This window comes from Physcomitrium patens, chromosome 15, assembly GCF_059467195.1.
Source record: "Physcomitrium patens ecotype Gransden chromosome 15, ASM5946719v1, whole genome shotgun sequence".
Taxonomy (NCBI): domain Eukaryota; kingdom Viridiplantae; phylum Streptophyta; class Bryopsida; order Funariales; family Funariaceae; genus Physcomitrium; species Physcomitrium patens.
In genome coordinates, this window is record NC_143424.1 from 4037758 (window position 1) to 4058942 (window position 21185).

The 21185-nt window shown below is 33.1% G+C and overlaps 1 protein-coding gene across 2 annotated transcripts; it reads left to right on the forward strand.

Annotated features, from left to right (window-relative positions):
- Nucleotides 1-10313: 10313 nt before the first annotated feature.
- LOC112292227 (protein NDL2) lies at nucleotides 10314-13444 on the forward strand. Of its 2 annotated transcripts, none has more exons than XM_024540506.2 (8): nucleotides 10314-10737; nucleotides 11176-11275; nucleotides 11431-11528; nucleotides 11689-11838; nucleotides 11983-12069; nucleotides 12191-12328; nucleotides 12462-12653; nucleotides 12753-13444. In XM_024540506.2, the coding sequence occupies exons 1-8, from the start codon at nucleotides 10678-10680 to the stop codon at nucleotides 12981-12983; spliced, it is 1056 nt and encodes a 351-aa protein (XP_024396274.1). In that variant the 5' UTR covers nucleotides 10314-10677; the 3' UTR covers nucleotides 12984-13444. The 2 variants fall into 2 exon arrangements, with proteins under 2 accessions (XP_024396274.1, XP_090112402.1); XM_090256276.1 differs by having other exon boundaries at nucleotides 10652-10957.
- Nucleotides 13445-21185: the final 7741 nt, after the last annotated feature.

Below are 21185 nucleotides of genomic sequence, written 5' to 3' on the forward strand. Positions count from 1 at the left end.
ACATGAAGTCAAGAAAGTTAAAAAAAGACTTTTTAAAAAGAGTAAGCTAATATAATAGACATGAAAGATCAAAAGAATGATGAATGTCTCTTTGTAGATGTGTTATCTGTCACTATGAGTGATAAAGAATGGTACATCAATTATGATGTTTTTCAACACATGACAAGAAATTTAAGTTGATTTTCAAGTTACAAAAATCTACCAAAAGATCCTAAAATTTATTTATGAATTGATACTAGACTTGCCATCAAAGAGAAGGATAAGATTTTTTTCTAATTTCCAAACAACATTTGCAAGGATGTATATGATATCTTGCATGTTGAAGGATTGGCCAAGAATTTGCTTTCTGTTAGCAAAATGATAGATCAAGGTTGTAAAGTCAATTTTAATGTTGATACATATCTCATGAAACAAGAAAATACAACCATCAAAGATATTAGACATGGTAGCTTATACAAGCTATTTGGATCTTTAGATGAAGATAAAAAGACTCTTTTGTTATTGAAACAAAACAAACTTCAAATAAGGCTAATCTCTGGCATGAATAATATGGTCATTTTGGCATTTTGGGCTTAAAAAACTATAAGTAGATGATATAGTCATTGATTTGCACATAGGCAAGGACACAAAGTTAGAATTTTGCAAGGAATGTTTTTATGGAAAATAATATCGTGATGCATTTCTAACAAAAGGTAGTACTCATGCAACAAAATTCTTAGAATTGATACATTTCAATATAAATGGTCCTATGAAGACAATATTTCATAGAAAAACAAAATAATTTGTTATTTTTATTGATGATTTTTTAAGAATTTTTTTTGTATATTTCATGAAACAAAAGTCTAAAGTCTTGGATGACTTTAGGATTTTTAAGGCTCTAGTTGACAAACAAACAAGCTTACAAATTCAAAAATTATGTAGTGACAATAGTGGATAGTATATATCTAAGGCCTTTAAATAGTTTTGTGAGCAACATGGCATTGAAGGTAATTTTTTATACCTTATATGCTTCAAAAAAATAAAGTTGCAAAATTTAAGAATTGGAAATTATTTGAGAGTGCAAGGTGCATGTTATAGCATAAATAACTTTGGAATGTATGATTGGCAGAAGCCATTAGTACTATAACATATATTCTTAATCAAAATCCTATTATAGTTGTGGAAGAAAAAATACTAGAAGAAGTTTGATCAAGTATAAAACCTTCAATACAATACCTTTATATCTTTGGACGTAATGCTTGTCTGCATATTCCAAATGAAAAATGTACAAAAATTAATCCTAAAAGTAAGAAATGTATATTTCTAAGCTATATTTAGGGTACTAAGTGCTATTGTTTGTATGATGTTGAAAATGGCTCCACAATTAAGAATTGTGATGTTATATTTATTAAGTGTAAAGACTCTAAGCAAATAGAAGGAAATTTAGAGATTTTTATTGATAAACTTCAAAAAATAAGGATTAAAATTGAGCATATGGAATCTTCATCAAATTAAAAAATTAACACTAAAGATACAATGAGAGATTTGAACATTAAAAAAGATTATCAATCTTCATCTTTTGTTTTAGATATTTGAACACAAGCTTGAGCACTTGGATAACAATATGCAGCTTTAAATCTATCTTCAATCCCACTGCTACTTCAACTTTCATATATAATGACACATGCAAGAGCTCAACTTTTGGCACAATAACATGTAACTGATGAATCAGTATTGGCTTGGATTCCTTCCGAGTCATTCATATCTTAAGTGTGTATGGTACATGCTTTTTATACAAGTACTAAAGAATCAGCTACTATCACTGAAACTATAGAAAGGGATGATACTTTGAAGTAGAAAGAATCAATGGATTTTAGGTATCAAAGTCTCATTAATAATGAGACTTGGACTTTGACTCTGTTGCTACAAAACAAAAAATCAATTGGTTGCAAATGGATTTTTAAAATCAAATATAATACAAATAGTTCAGTGGAGCACTATAAAGCAAGACTTGATGCAAAAGGTTAGGTACAAAAATAAAGTACTGATTACAATGAGACTTTTGCTCCACTAACAAAAATGACCTCAATTTGTACACTTCTTACACTAGCTGCAATTGAAGTTTTGGAAGTTTATCAAATGCAAGTTAAGACAACATTCTTGAATAGAGATCTTAAAGAAGAGATATATATGGACCAATCAGAAGGCTATATATCAGAGGATGAAGAACAATTAGTGTATAGACTTTCTAAAACCCTCTATAGGCTCAAACAATCTCCTAGGGCATGGTACAAGAAGATAAATGATTATTTTACTCCACAAAGTTTTTAAAAAAACCATGCTGATGCTAATTTTTTTGTATTCTAGATAATTAATGGATTCTTCATTATTATTATATTTTATATAAATAATTTGATGCTTCTATCTAATAACAAGGAATTTTTCTTAGAAATAAAGAAAAAACTTAGTTGAAAGGTTTGAAATGAAGGATTTGGAAGAAATCTATTATATTTTAGATGTACAAATTATGAAGAATCAAAAGATTTGTAAAATCTATTTCAATTAAGAAAAGTACGTGGAAAATTTCCTTGAAAGGTTTGGCATAAAAGATCATGAATCTTTGGCTACACCTTTCGATTCTAACAATAAATTGTTAAAAAATATGAGTCTACAGATTCTTGAGGAGATTGAAGCAATGAAGGTGATTCTATACTAAAATGCAATGGGCGATTTAGTCTATGCAATGATAAGTACTTAGGCCAATATTTCATATCTAATGGAAGTTGTTAGCCAATACATAGTAAATCCTTGCCCACAACATTGGATAGCGGAAAATACATTTTGCAATATCTTCAAGGCACATCAAATCATATGCTATAATATGGTAGAAGCTCTTCAAGTTTATAAGTAATTGATTACTAAGATGCAAATTATGCATGAGATATTGATACACAATGTTCAATCACTAATTATACATTCTTGTTAGCTAGTAGTGTAATTAGTTGGAATAACAAGAAACAACCAATACTTGTATTATCTACCACTAAAGTAGAGTATATGATAGCTACTCATGCTACAAAGGAGGTAATTTGACTTTAAAGATTTTTTTTAAAGACATTGGATTTTTACAAGATGGTCCTTTAACTATTTTTAGTGATAATTGAAGTTATAATTTTCTTTCAAGAAATCCTACATTCCATACTCGTATTAAGCATGTTAGAATTTAGCATCACTTTGTTTGTGACAAGATTGAAAGTGGCAACATTAACTTAGTTTTTTACAAGATTCAAGACATGGTTGCAAATGTTTTGACTAAAGGTCTAACTCGTGAAAAACATTGTAAATTCAAGGAGATGATGGGCATTAACAAATTGAGTTAGTCAAATATATCATTAAGTGGGAGTGTTGATAGAGTGTATAACTCCTATTAGACATAAAGTAGATTGGGGAATTGACACCGCTTAACCAATTAACAAGTTATAATTGCCATTTCTTGGTCGTAATATCATTTAGCCATTATAGCCTATCAAGACGTCATATAGCCTAATAAGATGATTGTCCACATGTTAATTGAATAATGTTGACTAGGCTAGTTGTTTGTGTATTTATACTAGAAAGTCCATATGGTTAGGCCATGGATTTATTCACTATATAAAGACTTATTTACTATATAAAGAATAGAACTAGAGGTTCATTTTAAGCATTTGTTCTCTTGAATCTTTGATAGTAAGGTAGAGAACTCTTCTGTATTTGCTTCATAAAACTTCTATCTTAGTAATACACTTCCTCTTTATTTTCTCACAATAATTACAATTTATTTTTCTATTAATATCTAAATACAATTTCTTTATCTTTTAAAATTTCACTCAAAACTTTAAAATTTCGAAATCTATAAACATATCCTATAAATAGTGATATTGGATTTATGCTGGAAAAAATATTAAAATGTAAAGCTAAATCTAATATTGTTTTTATATATGAATAAACAAATGTTGTATATTTAAAATTTCTTGCAGCTAATTTACATGTCTTGAATATAAAAATATTCATACATACTGAATAAAACGTATCGTGATAATTAGGTGGACAATTCAGAATTAAAAAAATATTTTTCTTTAGTAAATGATGATGATAATCTTTTATTAAAGAAACAGAAGGCTAAATTATGTATTGCATAAAATTCCTCATCACTACAACTAAGTTTTCAAAACTTAACATTTATCTATGGTAGATTTTTCAAAAAAAATCAATAATATACGTATTTAAAATAACATCATTTTATATTTGCAAAATCATGGACATGTAAGTTATGATTTTCTATGTAAAAGAAAAACACGAAATATCACAGTCAAACATTTTGAACACACATTTTTTTTGTCATTCTGTTCAATTAGAGGTCTTTATATCAGCTAACGTGAAAATAGAAAGAAAAAATAAAATTATATATGTATATATATAAAATTGGAGGCTAATGCAGTTTTTTGTAATTATAAAAATAGAACTTGATTCCAAGTGCATAACTCATCAATGGCATTTGAATAATTTTTTAACATTTATTATTTATTTATTTATTTTGTACAAATACACGTTATAACTGACATAGCCACAATAAGGGGATTTTTTTATATTTTTACTTTAAAAAAATATATGCTAGCAGGTCTTGCCACACCAGCTGAATTTGTTTTTTAAAATAATTGAATGTAATCCAAAAAAGGAAATGACTCGTGTTATTCTACAGTTGGTGGGTAAAAATATTGAAAAAAGTAAAAGAAATACATAACCAAATAAATGATAAAACAAGAGAAACAACAATTTATGGTTTGTATTGGACATTGTTTCACTTGTTTTTATTATCATAATCATGGTGAAAAACATTATTGCTAATTTAGCAAATTGATTTTTGTAAAATGCTCTTCTTGAAGCAAAGTTTTATTGCAAAGAGAAATGTAGGTTTATGCCTTAATCTTTTTACTATTTAAAATATGTAATAAATATATTTTCTATATTTTATGAGAGTTACTCTAATACTTACAAATACAAGTTAAACTTAGATTTTGTCAATTTTTAAAAACATAAATATAGTATTCTCCTTATTAATTGATTCCCTAAGAACTAATAACCTTCAATAAATCAATCAAAGTTTTTAGGAACTAACTCTATTCTATGATGCATAGTTAATAACCATTGATTTCTAATAATTAATTAATTTTCATTGAATTCTATTAATTAACAAAGGTTATGTAGCCATATGTAATTGGATAAGTCAATGCCACCATGGTAGAAGTAAAGAAGGAGTAATCTAGAGCCTCAGCAAGAATGACTTCCACCCACTTTCAATGTGCTACCATTGATGATTAATTTCAATTATACTTATGAAGTGATTTACTTGTTTATTTATTTATTTATTTATTTATTTATATTTTTTTAATACATTATATTAGATTTAGAATTGAAGCAAAGATTTTTTGTTTGTATTTAAATGGTTGTGTTGAAGTAGATGTAAGTATAATAATCAATCATAATAAAATAAATATAACACTTGAAGCTGTTATGCCAATATTATCCTTTTATTAAATTTTGGATATAATTTTATGTTCATATCATGCATTAATGAAGATATTCATCATAATTTTTTTTATTCATATCCATATAATGTTTTTAAAAAATAATTATTTTATATTGTGGTATTATTATTTTGTGGTATACTTGTAAAACATATCTGAATAAAGGTCATGCCTCTTATATAAGATTTTTTCATTTTATTTTAATCGAAGGTATTATATAATAGTTGTATAAATTACTGAAAATTGGTTCAAATTTTATATTCAGCTAAACAAAAAAAACACATATTATGTGTTGAATTGAACACAATGTGATATAGTATCCACACCATTTATTTATTTTTAGATAACTGTGTTAAATATAATTTAAATCTTTATCCATCTACAAAACTTAAAATATATATACATGAATTACTACAAAACCTTTCAAATACTATGAAACTTAAATTATCATTATTTTTTCAATTTTATTCTACTTAAATCTGCACATCACTTACTAACACCAATATTATTTGATTCAATCTTAAACATCTTCAAAATAACCCATCCTTACATCTCATCTCCTATTATATCCTTAGCTACACTAAAACACTATCCTTTATCTTTTGTAAGAAATATAATATTTCGATCACTTGTAAATGCATTTCAAAACAAATGATATAGCATTAATTATGCTTGTCCTACATCTACACATCTCAAACAAGCAATACATTGGGCAAATCATGTAACAAAAGAAGATCCTTTAACCATAATCATTCTAATTAATTAAGATGTAAATTGGTATTATGATGTTGCCTCATACCACAAAATTCCAAGACACACATGTTATAGTATATTCCTTACTTAACACATTAAAATACTATGAACTTTTAATCTCATCAAAAAATAATTGAGCCTAGAATAAACCTTTGAGCAATTCAAGTGTTGTGAATATATTATCAAAATAACACATTAGACAATCTCTCAACATGTTACAAATTTTTTTGTAACCTGAATCTCATGTGATATGTTAACATGTTCCATACAAAATGCACCCCCTACACCACCTCAAAACAAATTAGTGAAGGAATTTGGGAAGGAAAAATTGCTATACAAAGAATCTACAACTCAATAAAAGATCTAGAAATCTTAAAACGCCTTCTTGGGTTACAAAACATTCTAAGAGCAAAACTAATGGGCACTTCATACATTGATCCAAATTAGTAAAAGAGATTAGTATGATGAATTGGTACAAATATTCATAAAGAGCTTAAACTCCATAAACTTCACGAAGCTTTAAATCAAACATCCAAAATCACACAACAATCACCCAGACCAAACATTATACTCTGCAATAGTTACTCTGCTACAACAAAGATTAATGTAAAAAATTGCAAAAATCTTCTTAAATACCAATAAATAAATAGGTGACAAAAACATACACAATATCATCGTTAATCAATTTCAGAAAAATCCACAAACTACTGAAGGACAAATAAAATAAGCAATAAAACTCCAAACAAATTAATAAATGGATAATGCCATACAACAACTCTTCTTTGGCAAAAAAAATATATTTGAACATGAATTGTTTAATACATAATATCAACAAAATTAACACTTGGAAACATTTCCCTCTCAATTGCATGCATGCATTATGAGTTCAACAACATAACAAAGTTGTCAGTGTAGTATGTAAATTACTAGCTTCATTTCTACTATCAAGATGCTATACACTAATGAATGCTGCAAATTAATAATTATCCCTCAGACAATGCAGTTCCAAAATGGTTATTATCATGCACATATACTCAAAGGTGAGAAAAAAAAACTTTTAAATATTACAAATTCATTAGAAGTTTCCAAAAAACTGTCTTGAATATTAATTGGTAAATAAAATCATTTGATCAGTTTTTACAAAGTTTTTTAAAAAGTTCCCAACAATTTGTTTCAAAAGTTCCTAACAATTTTTAATTTTATATTTTTTTACATAATAAAATTTAAAATAAATCAATAATACAAATGATAAGTTCCATGGTTTTAAAAATTATTCTAATATTTTCAATTTTATTTTTATTCAATTTATGTTTCAAAAATTACATGCTTGTGAGTAGTTTGTAAAGACATCCAGGGTAAGTTTTGAGACTCTCTAAATTCAAAAATTGAGACGTTTCAGAAGAATAAGCAACCAGAACCTCAAGTATTGTAAAATAAAATGAAAATAAACAAACAAACAAAAATTGTATCTTCAAGTTTCAAATAATTGAAAATAATCAGATTTCACTAGAAAAATAAAACAAAATCTATAACACGAACATGTCAATCAGGATTCAACATAAACAAATACAACTTATTTAGAAATAATTGATGAATAAAGCTTTCAGCAACAGGCTTAAGTTTTCTATTGACAAATGTACATAGATAAACAACTAAATAAATATTTATGGATGGCTTTTTAGTCAGCAAGACCACGGATTCCTAGAGAGTAGCAATGTTACCCACCAACCTCATTTACAAAGGCAACTCAAAACCCTAAACAAATCTTCTAAAATATAAATATATGTCTCTTATATATAAAAAAAAACAGAGGATAAATCAAAAAAATAAACTAAATGAGACAAAAACCATCTCTAATTGGTTGTATATCTATTTTTATTTGTTTATTTATTTATTTTATCAAGAAGTGAAGGAAAATTGAAGCAATTACTCAACTTTTGATCAATGAAAAATCAAAATCTGCATACTATTGTCGCAGATTGCAAAGAGTAGCATTGTAAGATCACTAGGTATGAAGCTTGAAAGCTTCTAACGAATAACACCAAAGTAAGTTAAACCATATCATGTTCTTGAACCAACATGTAGACCTTGTCAAAAGCCACCATTGCACAAACCCAATCATTCTTGATGTAGAAAGATTCTAAGTCCATTCCAAACCTGCCAATGATTTATAAACTTTACAAAGATGAAGTTAGTGGTTTAGTATAATAGAGGTGGTGATTTAATGTGTTTTTATGGATGGTTTTGGGCAAATCTGTGGGTTGGTTCAGGGGCTCAAAGTGCAAAGCCCTTTGAAATTTTATATTAATTAAACCACTATAGCTTTTGTAATTTATTTCTTTTGGAGCACATCATAACCCTATTTCTCCACCAAAAAATATACCTTTTCCAAAAATAACACCCTCATATTAGCTGAAAAACCTACAATGGCTGGTTTAAGATATTCTGACGTTAAATAAACTAACAAATATTCGCTGTTGACCACCTTTTTCCTTGCCAATGGCACAAGTTTCCACTAGTATAATATAACTGACCCCCAAACCTTGGATTGAAAAACGCAAGGTAAACTTGGCGGATTCACATTCGTATTGTGTTGGACCCACATAGGCTGAGCTGGCAGATCCGACCTGTCAAGGCCCTTGACCTTCACCACAGCCACTCGTTGGAAAGTCAACAGCCGTCTGACGGCTGACAGACGAATGATCTCATTCGTCAACTTCCACCTATTTCATCCTCTACGTTGGGGAGCACGAGCATAATTGTCGCCGTATGCACACATTCACAAGTTCAGTTCTTGGTCGGAATCGTCCTGCGAGGTTTACGGTTCTCGGAAATTAGTTGAGGAGGTGACAGCAGCGCATGCGTCCGTGGTATCATCCAATATAATGCCACGTTTCGGTTAGTAGATGGATGAAGTTTGTTCATCCAGTATCTTTGTTCAGGCACTACTCCCTTCGTCTACTGGAACGGATCGTCCCCAGTAGGTCTGAAATTGAAATCACACGCCTCGATTAGTGTTTGTTGCGGGATTAGCAATGCGAGTTGCTCCATCCCCTAATCCTGGTACTGCCCGCTGTCACAGGACGCGCTTGAAATCAGTTTTGGCGCATCCGGTTGATCGCAATCTCGTGGAGGAGGAACGGTTTTACCAGGGGAATGAGGAATCTCGGCGAGGTATGGGTTTGGATTGGGAATTGATCATGCGGTGGCCAAGCATCCGATTCATGATGGCGTTTCACTTACCGCATTGAGAGAGGAAAACCGCAGAGAGGTTGAAAAGTTGGAAGCTGGGAGAAAGGGGGAAAAGTGAAAAAACGCAAGCTGGGAAACACGAAGTGAGCTACCGCAACGGGAAGGCGACGACGAGCGTCAATCGCAGTCGCGGGGTCCCACCTCCGGAAGGGAAGAAGAAATGGTTTTATCGAAAAATGGTAGCCTCCCTGGTCTAGCACATTTGCTCTCCTCAAAGTACTGTCAGACTTCATCACGCGTTCACCATCTCAGTATGGTGGTATTTCCTGCGGTTAATCGTCACCGTCACGTTCGTTGCAAGCTCAACAACTGCATGCTATTGTTGCCAGGTCCTTGGCGTAGATTTCGTGGGTGCGGGATTGTAATTTTACTCATGGCTCGACATCCTCGAACTCGATTCTGGTGTGTGCTCTTTGAAGTCGTATGTTCCGTGTGCTTGAAGACGGTTGTGAGGTGTAGCTGAGTGGAGGCGAGGTCCACCAGAAATTCGGTTTTATGGTATCCGGACTCCGCTTTGGTGGCTCGTTGTGACAGCTAGCTCTCAGGTGGGAGAGCCAGGGCGTCTGTCTGCAAGAATTTGTGGCTGCACATGTGATGGTGCAGAAGGTAGCTTTGTTCCAGTCCTTGCTTACTCTGACATGCTGATTTCACCAACTGTACCACCGATCGGGAGGTGCACCTTCACTCACAGCTAAGCTGGGTGTCCAGGGATCTTCAATTGTAGCCTCATCCACAATAAATTGTACATACCTAGTTGGATAGTACAGAGCTACACGAGTTGGGCAAAGTTGGTACCCTTGGGGTGTCTACGTCGCTTTGGAGGCTTTCAATACCACTTTGTTGTTCGGTTGCATTACGACTGCTGGAAGTGAATGCAGTCAGTGGGGGTGTCAGGCGTGTGAGATGATCACCGAGGAGGAGAGGCAGAGGCCAGGATTTAGTGGGGTGGTTTCGGGGTTCTTTTGCGCAGATGCTTTAAAGCGCTGCAAGTGATGAACACGTGAGGGGTTTGCTGATTGCGAGATTCTTCCTACGAGGACCAATGTGGGGGAGTTCGATGTAGAGGAAGGAGCAGGGCAAGCTTTCGCGACAGTTTGAGCGAGAAGAGTAGCATACTTGATAACTTGTAATGGAGCAGCGACTCGATTCTGTTGCTCTGGACATGGACATTGCGCCGTGGGGTGGGCAGGTATGGAGACTTCTCGCTTGCTCGCTCGCGTCCTCTGGCTCAGTTTAGACTGCGTGTGCGCGTTCAGTTGAGATCAAGGAAAGAGTAGAGCATGAATTCGTGCCAGAGTGTGCTGATGGGGGAGAGAAAGGTGGATTACTCTCTCGCGTGACCTTTCCCATCAGTAGGATTTTGAAATTGTCTTATATGGGGATGAAGAATGTGCAACTGAGGAGTAATGGTATGGTATAGCTTCTCCCATATTCCGAGCAGTAAGTTATCAGTATCGGTTGTTGGGTTTAGATCACTACGCGCAGACGCCATGCGAAAATTGTGGCACTCGTTTCTTAACTTGTGTCTGAATTTCCGACCCCTACAAATTAGCAATGCTTGACTGGAGCTCAGTTACGCAGTAAGCAATGAACTCATCATTTTCGTGTCGTTCTGTTTCGTTTGCAGGAGTACTTGGTACCTACCTCATTCGGTCCCATTTCAGTCACTGTTTGTGGAGATCTGGACAAGTGCGCTCTCGTCACTTACCCTGACGTGGGACTAAATTGTAAGCCGCAGGCTTCTTATTCTGGTCATCTGGGAAATGTTAAGGCTTTGCAGCGTCTTAGATGATTTCTGATCGTTAAACATTCCAGCGAGGTCGTAGCTTCTGATTTTAGAAAATCGGTGTAACTCAAATTCTGACACGGATTCTGAATGCAGACTTGTCTTGCTTCGAGGGTCTTTTCTCTACTCCTGAAGCTTCTTCGGTGCTCTTCCACAATTTTTGCATATATCATATTGACCCACCGGGTCACGAGGTGTGAATTCTGCACCGTCGCTACTTTAAGGAGTATCTGTGGTTTCCAAGTTTCGAAAGGCAACCTTAGTTGTACGCGTATCACCAAGTTACGCTTCTTTGTAGCTTTTCCAAATCCTGGAACGAAGACTCCGAACTTCATGCTGTGTCTTCTCTTTCAGGTTGGGGCACCTGAAATTTCTCCTGATCAGGGCTTTCTATCCGTTGATGATTTAGCCGACCAAGTTGCCGAAGTTGTAGATTATTTTGGGATCAACGAGGTGATCGGCTTAGGAGCCACTGCTGGAGCTTATGTCCTTAGCCTGTTTGCGGTAAATCTTTCAAAACAAACAAAAGAAACTCTCATGGCTGCTTTTCTGAGCTTTCTCACCTGTAATCGTTCAGAACGAGAACCACGTTCTGTGCAGGAGTCTCAGATTAGAATGGCCCTCACAAAAGTCTTTCATGTTGTGCAGTGCAAGTATCCAGACCGTGCATTAGGTCTCATCTTGGTGTCACCCGTTGCCCAATGTGCATCTTGGACGGAATGGTTGCAGAATCAGGTAACCTCAAACATGTGCCATCGTTTCAATGAAACCATGATATTTCTGTCTAAGCCTGCTCTTACTCTCTTTTTATCCCCTGATGAAACAGGCACTGACGTTTGGGGTCTGGTTCTTACAGGCCATGATTAATCTTCTTTACTTCTGCGGCATGACTCATTTTGTTAGGGAGAGCCTTATTAAACGGTACTTTGGTTCAGAAGTACGGGATGCAGCAGCTTCAGTAGGAGGGGCAGACATGTTGAAAACCCTGTGTCAAGTAAGCAACTTACCCTCGTTGTTCGGACAAGTGTTTGCATGAAGCTAATCACTCTTAAGCTCGTGTTGGTCAGTTGCCAAGAGTGCTCATTAAATGCAGTTAGATCCCCTGAACTTTACGTCCATGTCTACAGTATATGGACAACGGCCGAAGTGAAAACGTGATGCGCTACCTGCAAGCAATCCATCGAAGGCGAGATTTGACCGAGGATCTGAAAGTTCTGAGGTGCCGGACGCTGATACTAGTTGGGGAAGAGTCTCCTTTCCACCACGAAACACTGCACATGAGCAATGCCATGAACAGACGTTACAATGCGTTGATTGAGGTGAGATTAACACACAAGTTTTCTCTTATTCCTGTGAGCATCTTCGCATTCCTGCACTGCAACGAGGTACTGATCCCGTCTCGCGTGTGTGATTTCCAGGTAGAAGGGTGTGGTTCCTTAGTCACGGAGGAGAGGCCACAATCCATGCTAGTGCCCATTGAGCTTTTTCTCACGGGCTATGCTTTCTATCAACGCCCATCGAGGTCTGTTTCTTCCAGCCCGAGCAGCCCTCTGAGCTCCCTCTGTGTGGCAGCCGAGCTCCTGTCACCGGAGAGTCTGGGAGTGAAGCTGAAGCCCATCAAGACTCGCGTTTGTGCACCAATGCAATAGCAGGACCAGCACATTTTGATACATGGAGACAGTGAGCCTGGTGTTGTACATCAATGTAGAGTGCATCGGAGCCGAGCTGAGCCGTGCAGTTCCGGTGGTGAAGAGAGCTCGGCATGAGTGAACCCTTGACACAGTAGCAAGGTGCGGCAAGCATGTTCCGATTTCGCATTATCATTCGAGCCATGACATGCTTCATACACAGCGTCCACTATGGGCGGCGATGCTCGGTGGATTCCACCGCGTTGTTTCAATAATGAGAATCTGTACACTAGCAGTGGAGCTTGGGGATCTCTGTGAGACCCCTCTTTTGGGTTGAAGTGTGTGACGTTCCTTCAAGCCTGATTCAATACAAGAGGGGACACCATGGACACGACCGTTTTGATGTGGTCACAGGAACATTGCTCTTGTGCATGGTTTCTTGAGGTTTACCAAGTTTTCAGCTCCTTTCATGTTTCTACACATTCAAGTCTGGATTTGCTGCTGGTTGGGATTCTTCGGAGCACTTGGCTGGGGTACTTAGTGTGATACATTTTACTTGTTTTTTTTTGTAGTTTTGAAATACTAGGAGCAAATCGCGATTTTGCAGAACTGGCAAAACAGTATGGACCTCCGGAATTACGATTTCGCGGGTCAGGCAACCTCTACGAACCCACCTACATCGCGATTTTGCAAAACTGAAAAAATAATATAAACTTTTGGGGATATAGCTCTCGACACAGGCAAACCTGGAGCTACTTGGCAAACGAATTCGCAGCACACGCAAGCCTCTACAAGCACACCTCTACAAACCCATTTCTACAAACATCACCTACATCACCTAGGTGATATAGTTCTCCACACAGGGAAACCTGCAGCTACTTGGCAAACGGAATCCCAGCATACCTCTACAAACCTCTACGAACACACCTCTACAAATCCATTTCTACAAACATCACCTACATCACCTTCATCACCTATATTTCTACGAACCCACCTACATCGCAATCTTGCAAAACTGAAAAGACAATGTAAACTTCCCGAGAAAAAACTTTCAACATAGGCATGCTAAGAGCCACTTGGTAAGCAAACCAGGCAAGCCAATTCGCAAAACTGACAAACGAATATGAAACTCCAGAATGCCAATTTTGTAGCAAAGGAAAACCTCTATGGACGTACTTGCACAGAGATTTTGCAGTAATGGCAACAATTTGAAACACCGGAGTTGCGATCTTGCAGCTGAGACAAACCTCTGTGGAAGTACATGCATTGCAATTTTGTATATCAAATGCTCGATGTCCCACTTTATTTCTCTAATGCAAATTGATGCAAATTATTTCTCTACAACACTTCACAGTATGATTGGCTTAGAGAGACGATTGAACACGTAGCGGCATCATTTGCTTAGAGAGATGGATGGCTTCGTTGGTTCTGAGAAGCTGTTGGATCATGTCAACAGCAAGCCTTACCCAACCAAGACCGTAGTCTTCACTATGGAGCTTGGGACAGTGGGATTGACGCCGGTGTTGCAGAAGCAACCTTAAGCTGGACCTGGAGGCGCGTGGAGCTGAGGTGCATCTACAGGAACATGAGGCGCGGGTGCAGCGGCCGCGGCAGGTCCGCCTCCTCCACCGAAGAGGTCGTCGATCTCCACGGGTGTGAAGGTCAAATTGGGGTGTAGAGGTAGAGGTGGTGGAAGTGGCTTGGACTCCATTGTATCAGACAAACTCTGCAGCACTGGACGCCTGTGGAACTTTCAAAGCAAAATCAATTCAAGTGCGATCTAAAACCAGTCCCTCTTCATAAACCTGGACACATGAACAACGCACAAGTCACGCAGAGTTGCGTCGGACAACTACTCGGACAACTCTGCACGTTTCATCTTTATATATCCAGCGATGAAGGATCAGCATACAGGCCAGGAATATATATCTCATTCAATTGGCCAACGTTGGCTGAAAATAATATAATCCTTTTTCCGTCCCTAACATTCCATTGAGCCAGTTTAGCAGTATCAGCTTTTTCCATCCACCTTACGTGTGGTCGCACAGTGGTTATGATGAGAGCCATAGAAGCTCGTCATTATTATCACCACATTCTTCATTAAGGGTGGGTTGAGGTTAGTAAAATAATGGGTCTATTTGGCATGTACCTAAATATAACTTACTGTTAAACTTAATATTTATGATATTCTCTAATGCAATTTCCTCAAAAATACTAAATCAAATTTATAGATTACCATCTTATGCTCATTTTTAACACATTTTGGTTAATGAAACCATGAAACTTAAAGTGGAGCAATTACAAAATAACCAAAAACAAGAGCAAAACTTGGCACAGAAAACCAAGTCAAAGGTGGCAAACACAGGCCAGGTCAAGATATTTTTTCACCAAATCAGAACTGTGGGCAATCCAGAACTATATGAGTTGACAAAGTAACATTTAATGGCTATCCAAACAGTGCAGGAGTTAACTGTTACATTTAGAGGCATCTAAAACATACCTGAAAAGGTCATTGCCACACATCAGCATGGAATCATATTCAAAAGTTAAAGATTACAAGAATACATTTAAACAATGTAGTCCTTCAAGTTGTGTATTTCTTTTACAAAGAAACAACCATCCCAATTCTCCATTTCCATAAGACACCTACAATCTTCTTAGGCAACAAGTATTATTTTTTAGGCACTTGAGTTTTCAATAACGTAGTGACCTTTTTACCAGCATGACAAAGTTTATGCATACTGATCTAAACAAAGTCTGCCACCCATTACATCAGCAGTAGAAGGTTTCAATGATCATGGAAGTTGATCATGTGTGGACCAATGACTAAATCAACTTCAATGTGCAACATTTGGGTCTGTCTCCAGGTGAAGCATTCAAACCCTGCAGTTTCTCCACTCAAGGAATTAGGCCAAAGTAGGCCAAAGTAATATTAATGGGCCAAAGTAGGACAAAGTAATACTAAAGGGCCAAAGTAGGACAACATAATACTAATGGACCAATGTAGGACAAAGTAATACTAAAGGACCAAAATAGGACAACATAATATTAATGGGCCAAGTAGACCTTACAGGCCTATTTTGGCCTAATAGACCTATTAGATTAATATTTTAGTTTTGATTGTTTTGAACAATGCATTGTAAGTTTGATTCAAAATCCTAATAGATAAAAATAAAAGTACAACTTTTCCAATCATCTTATTGATAATTAATGATACATTTCAAACACTACTTCAAAACTTAGTTAATGTACTTTGTTTGTCCATTAGTTTGAAAATAAAAGATCAAAGATAGCTTTATGTCTATGTTTGAAATCTTAAAAAAGATTCTCTAAAATTTTGATATAAATTGAGTCTTCATATATAATATAATATCATTGGATAATTTATGATAGCAGTAGATGTTGTCAAAGAAATACTTAGTTATTTCTTCACTTGTGATATATTTTGTATATGGTACAAAATGTGCCATCTTTGTAAAACAATCTACTATTATGAATATAAAATCATACAAATCTGAGACTTAAATATCCATGATGAAATCCATAGAAACAAAAGACCATAGTTGTTTTGGAATAGGTATTGGCTAAAGAAGTCCATAAAGTCAGTGATGAAGAATTTTTGATCTTAAATATATGTCACATGATTCTACATAGTCTTTAATTGCCTTTCACATTTGAAGCCACCAAAAATCTCTAGATATAAGCTCTAAAGTCTTATTATATCCAAAATATTTGGGTGTTGAAAAGTCGTGATGAACTTAAAGAATACATAATCGTGCTTTGTCTTATAGAATATATAATTATTCTTCAAAATAGAATAAATTATTCTTAAACTTGAACTTAAAAGTATCATGAGATTTAGAAGAATTATTCTTAATATCATGAATAAGAAGATTAAATGACATACTTGATTGAACTTACTAGAAAAAAGTTGAATCAATAGTCAATACTGATTTCATTCCTTGAAGATGAAAATGCTTTGATTTCAAGAAAATCATTCTTTGTTGATTAAAAGCCACATTTTTTTTTGATACAAACTAAGAATACCTAGAAAGGACATTTAACAAACCTTATTATTTTTTGAATTAATAAGTAATCTTGATAAAGATATGCTCCAACAAGCTTTGCAACAATTTAAAACATGTGTCGATATGAAGTACTCATGGTTCTTATGATTCATAAATATAATGACTTGACTAGAAGCTCTTTGTAGATAATGATGCTAATCTTCAAATATATCTATAATTACAAAAAGTTTTTTTTTATGGATCTTGTAGTTAATCTTGATTACTAGAAAAAATAGAAAGCTATAAGATAGAGCTTATCATCTACTCTTATTAGTGATAGAATTGCATCTATAGCAAAATTTGATGCCTTTATTTCTATGAAGAATATCTTAGAGAAGTTGATACAATATAAGATTAGTGTAAAAATAATTGATGTCTTCAAGGCTTTGAAAGATGCTTCAATTTCTTTATTCCATTGAAATTTGTCTTTACAAATCAAATGTGTAAAAAGAGCCACAACTAAAAAATATTATTGATGAAGATTTAATAATTATTAAAAAAATTATTTATTTTTAAAATATCTTTAATTATTTTGGAAATCTTCCAATGTTTAATAGTTTGAGTCTTCTTAGGATCCATCATAAGGTCTTTATTGGAAATAATGTACTATAAGAAGTGAATCTTAGTAGTATAGAATAAATTTTTTATTTTTTATTTTATTTTATTTTATTTTATCTTGACATGTAATTTTACATCTTTAATTTTTTTTAATACACAAAAAATATGAAGTTCATATTTTTTTATCTTTTAAGAATAGATTAAAATATCATCTAAATAGTAGATGATAAAAGCATCAAAAAATCTACAAAAAATGTCATTTATAAGATATTAAAAAGTAGCTAATATATTCATGAATCTAAAAGGTATGACATTATATTCAAAATGTCCATACCTAGTTCAAAATATAGTTTTTTATTCATTTTTAAAAAATTACTTACTAAGTTATATGTTTATTATAGATTTATTTTGATTTAAATCTTTGCTTGATTGAATTGATGAAGAAGTCTTGAAATCAAAAGTAAAGGATATCTATTCTTAATAGTGATTTTGTTGAGTCCTCAATAGTCCATACACATCTACAAAGATCTGTCTTTTTTCTTCACAAATAAAATAAGAGTCTTTAATAGAGATTTAGAATGGCATATGAAGTTCTTAGCAAAAAAATTATCAATATTCTCTATAACTGCAGCCAACTTGTTTTGTTATAGGCTAAAGATTGGTTCAAATGGTGGTTGAGCTCTTTCTTGAAGGTTGATAGAATAATCATAGAACTAATGTTCTAAAAGAATATATATATTTTTTTTTTCAAAAATATCTTCATAATCTTAATATTGACTTGGAATGCTATTTGAATCTTTTTTCTACCTATAATAGATGTGGCCTATATAGCAAAAGTTGAACCTTCTTTTGCAGCATGCATGAAAGCTTTTGTATCTATCAAAAATAGTTTAAATATATTAGTCTTCTAGATTTTTACTTGCTTAGTAGAATCTTGAGCTAAATTGTAGAAAAAATCAAGATTATGAGAAATCAAGTCTATTTAAAGGTTATATATTTTTAGCCATAATAATCTTAAAATAATTAAATTAAATTAAATTAAATTAATATTAAATATTATTAAACTATTATGACTATTAATTACTATATCTAAAAGAAAATTTTCATGTATAATATTTTTAAAAGATAATAAATGACCATCTATTATTTTTATATGCACAAGTTTGATTTTCTTAATAAAGGATATTTCTTATTTTTTGAAAAAATCTTCATCTATAAAACAAGTTCAACCTTCCAAATCTAATAAAACTAAGGCTTTGTGATTTTTTTATCCTAAAAAAACTTCTATTATGAAACAAAGTGAGGGCTCTTAAGAAAAAATATGATTATAAGGGACCATATATAAGACAAGGATTCAAGACCAAGAAACGGAATTAGCTTGACATTAGAACAACAATTAGATACAAGACAAGAAGATCTTAGCTAAATCACAAGAAGTGAGTTGTCAAAATTGAGGATCCCCTAAGCAAGCTTAAGATCCTTCTTTGACAACTTTCTAAATCATCTAAAGCCTCTTAGAACCTTCTAGGACCTTTTATGATCTTCTAGAATTTTTTAAGAACCTACTAGTATCTTCTGAAACCTTTTGGAACCTCTTAGAACCTTTTAGAACCTTCTAGAATTATTTGGAACCATTTGAAATCTTCTAGAACCTTATAGAACCTTCTAAAAACTTCTAGAACCTTCTAAAATCTTCTTCAATTGTATGTCTATGACATCACCTATGAGTATAAATTTTCACTCATCAATCCAAGTTACGAAATGGCCTCAATTAAGAGTTGCTTGTAATTGGTGGTGTGAAGTGAAGTAAGCAAATAATAAGAACAAAAGAAGAACAATCACAAAGCAATTGAAATAAATGACATGAAGTAATTACAACACCCAAAACTAAGTCACAATCTGTTCGCTATGTTTTTATCTAGTAAAATAAAAGTAAAAAATAAAAAGTATTTTTTAGATAGATAATTTTATTATCTTTCCAATGACATAAGAAACATATAAATCCGAATTACTATGAATAAGTTATGAAGTTTTAAAGATATGAAATAAATAATTAAAAAATGAAGTAAAAATATTTTACCTCAAAAATAACTTGTTTATAGACCAAGGGTTTGAGCCTTACCAAGGCTCACATGTAGTGTATAAGGGTGTCTAAGAGAGGCCATGAGGCCTGAGTCTTATCCTCCTAACTACCTTTAAGGTGCTATAACCCATATGAGACTTATGCACTCCCCTTCCTACAAAGACTATCCTAGCTGATGGTCCTCCTATTTTCTACTAGAAGGACCAATATTTTTTTAATTTTGACCTTACCATGGTATTCAAAAACATCTAGTTAGCCTAGGAAAGTTTTGTGGCCCTCAAATCTTGTTCCATTTCTTCATTAAGGCTCCCAAAGTGATAAAACTCATTTTTACTAAGATCTTAAAAATTATCTAAAAATTCTTAAAAAAATCTAAAAAAAATCTAAATAAATTATAAAAAATTCTATAATATTTCTATAATACTAAAATAAATTGAAAGATACATTTTTCTACCTTGATGATTTTTGATAATAATAAAAATCAATTTCAATCCATTATAAATCCTATTTTTTATATCAATAATTAAAATGACATGAAGTTTTTTTTTCATGCTTCTTCTAACTACTAATATTTATAGTTTTTATAAGTAGTACATATGGATAGAAGACCAATATAAATATTGGTCTTAATAAAAAATCCTTAATATTCAACAATACAATAAAAATACTAAATCAAGAAGAATAATTGCCTCCAAGACTTATTAAGACTTTATTTCCACCATTAAAATTTTAATTTTCTATTTCTCTAAGTATTTCTACACTATTCACTATATATTATGATTTAAAGCATTTTAAATATATATTTTTATTCTAAAATAATAAAAGAGTCAATTTGATGACTCACACAGGGTGACCATTTGGAATAACTTATAAAGGAGAAGAACCTAAAATTTACCTTCCAAAATGCTATCGAATAAAAAGAAGAATTATCTATAAAAGTATTTTAATAACTATTCAACACCAGAATGAGTGCTTTACTTCTAATCTAAAAGAACTTAAGTAGTTTATTTTCTATGGATCTAAATAAGGAAGACAAAGAAAATTAAATCTAATCTAAGTCTTAATCATTATATATAAAAAAAGAAATCAGAGCTAAGAAATATAAAAGTGATCTTTTCAAATTCTTCTTTAATATAAGAAGATTTTATTATCAACCTTCTAAGGTCTATATATCCATTGGCTGTTAAGGTTGGTCTTTTCCTGTATTAACACTAGCTCATTAGGATAGCCCATTTTTTTTTACCGGATTCAAACTTGAAACACTAACTTAACAACCTCTCACTTGACCAACCCCTCTATGCCTTTTGGATGTTTATAAAGATAATATATATATATATATATATATATATATTCATGAAAGTCTCATCAAGTACTTGTCTCTTTTAATTAGAATATTTCTAATTTTTTGATGAAGGAACTAAATTGAAAAGAAGACAAAACAAATGAATATGATTATTGCTTATCTTAAATTCTAATGATTTAGCTTCTAAATTCTATCCAATTTTGATAATTTTC